Source organism: Aspergillus tubingensis, assembly GCF_013340325.1.
Source record: "Aspergillus tubingensis WU-2223L DNA, scaffold_6, whole genome shotgun sequence".
Classification (NCBI taxonomy): domain Eukaryota; kingdom Fungi; phylum Ascomycota; class Eurotiomycetes; order Eurotiales; family Aspergillaceae; genus Aspergillus; species Aspergillus tubingensis.
Window position 1 is genome coordinate 1,470,002 of NW_023336280.1, and position 2,281 is coordinate 1,472,282.

At 47.2% G+C, this 2,281-nt stretch overlaps 1 protein-coding gene across 1 annotated transcript; it reads left to right on the plus strand.

Moving 5' to 3' along the window:
* Positions 1 to 862: 862 nt before the first annotated feature.
* AtWU_04258 (sterol desaturase family protein) lies at positions 863 to 1,906 on the plus strand (the record flags this gene model as incomplete). Its single annotated transcript, XM_035499369.1, has 1 exon — positions 863 to 1,906. One exon carries the CDS (start codon positions 863 to 865, stop codon positions 1,904 to 1,906), a length of 1,044 nt encoding a protein of 347 aa, XP_035355262.1.
* Positions 1,907 to 2,281: the final 375 nt, after the last annotated feature.

Genomic DNA, 2,281 nt, shown 5'->3' on the forward strand with positions numbered 1-2,281 from the left:
AAAGCATCCACGAGTCTACAATTCCCTAAGAGTGAAAGAGTGCTGTTGTAAGTGAGAGTCAGTTCAGGTAATGTATAATTCAGGCAGCTCGGTGTTCACCCTATGACTACTAGTTAGTTAGTGCAGTCATACTGGTTCATCTTCTCAGACCCAATGTAACCTCAACCCAACCATTCTTATTGCCTTGACTCGGAGGGCAGTTTCCTCCACGTCTAACAATACTATTATGAAATTGTATATCTGCCTAATGTTCTACAACTCGGACAATCACATGCTGTAGATTGAACTGGAAACTCAAAAGAGAGCCAGTCTAGACCTGGAAAGGAAACTGATGCGAACTTGTTGGGTTGGAAAGCGGTAAGCCGCAACCATTTCTTCAGGTATCCTGTAGATCTCCAGACCCAAACAGACAATCAATTTCTCCCTCCAATATCCCCTCCATCGTTGATTGGCGATTGCTAAGCGACAGGTACGCGAAGATGCGATCTGCGGGTGATCCTCGGTGCTTTCCATCTCTCCGAGGCACAGTAATGCGGGGTCTACACGTTCCATGCGTTCAACATGCACTGCCGGGCTTCATGTGCCGAATACTTAGTTTCCCTCCAGGTTTATCTTTTGCTTCTTTAGGTGAAAGAGGCTCCCACCATGATCGATGTCAGGATACCCTTTATGTCCATCTGATATTTTGTTGGGAAAAGTGATCCGCTATTTGATGCTTGGAATTATCAATGGAAAGGTATCCTTCACATGAAGGTAGGTCTTTCGCCCGAGCGTCCGAACTCCAAAGACATAGTATAAAACATCATGGCCTCAATTCCTGAGGAAAGGCATCCCATGGTATCAAAAATATCATACCGCCATCATGACTTCTGCGGGCAACCCAAAAGATTCTATGAAATCCACATGGCGTACCGGCAACCGGGACGAATGGGGCTTCAGCCACTGGCTGATGGAGCTGCTCAATGTTCATCCCATTGCACTTGATCAAGAAGTGCCGGTCCATTCCAAGCAGGAGAAGCTACCTTATATGCCCCAGTGGTCTCTTAACCTTTGGGTTCTCTTTTATGCGGCTGTTCCGCTCGCCATCAACCAGGCCTACATCTCATATATGGGCCACAACCTCGGCCCATTTGCTCTGTTCAATCTATACTTCTTCTCATTCAATGCGACGGTCATTCACCAAGTTAAAATGCTTCGTCGTCTCGGACATACCTATGGCTTTCTTGACGGTGACCAGCATGAACGCGACGGTATTCCCGATGTTGGGGTGGGGAAAGTTACCGCCTCGCTCTACAAGACGACCGGCTCACGCTTGGTTATGGCGATCTATCTGTCCTACTACAACCAAGCACCCATAGCCATGGACTGGACATGGCTCCCACTAATGATCGGCCTCTATGGCATTGTGCTTGACTTCTGGTTCTACTGGTACCACCGCATTATGCACGACGTTAGCTTCCTCTGGAAGTACCATCGCACTCACCATCTCACGAAACACCCCAACCCCCTCCTCGCTGCTTATGCAGACCACGAGCAAGAGTTCTTCGACATGGTCGGTGTGCCGTTCATGACCTACATGAGCCTCAAATTCATGGGTCTTCCTATGGGCTTTTATGAGTGGTGGATCTGCCATCAATACGTCGCATTCGCGGAGGTCTTTGGACACAGCGGTCTTCGTGTCCACATGACAGTGCCATCAACACTGAGCTGGTTGCTGCAGTGGATGAATGCCGAGATTGTCATTGAGGATCATGACCTTCACCACCGCAAAGGATGGAGGAAGAGTCATAATTATGGCAAGCAGACTCGCCTGTGGGACCAGATCTTTGGCACGTGCCATGAGCGTATCGAGTCTGCCGAGAGCAATATTGACTATACAAAGTCTGTCTATATGCCTTTGTTCTAGACTGCTGCAACCAGAACCTTTTGTCTCAGCTCTCGACTTGCCTATAACCGGGGATTTCAGTTGAATTCAAACATACCTCAGTTGCTGCCGAGATATTACGACGAAGATGGATAATTTAGATATCATATGACGAAGTCACGACAATGATGAACAATACTAATGGCAGGTGGTACAGCTAGACAGAAAGGTACATACTAGCGCCAGCCATATATACTCTTAGTACATATATTTGTTATTTCGGGTCAATGAGAGTATAAAGCTTCGTATCTTTCCAACACATCATTCCCATCCACTCCAATAGTACCACATAAGCCACAACAATAAACCCCAGCACAACGAGTACTTAGCTAACTGCCCACAAAACAACATCATCGA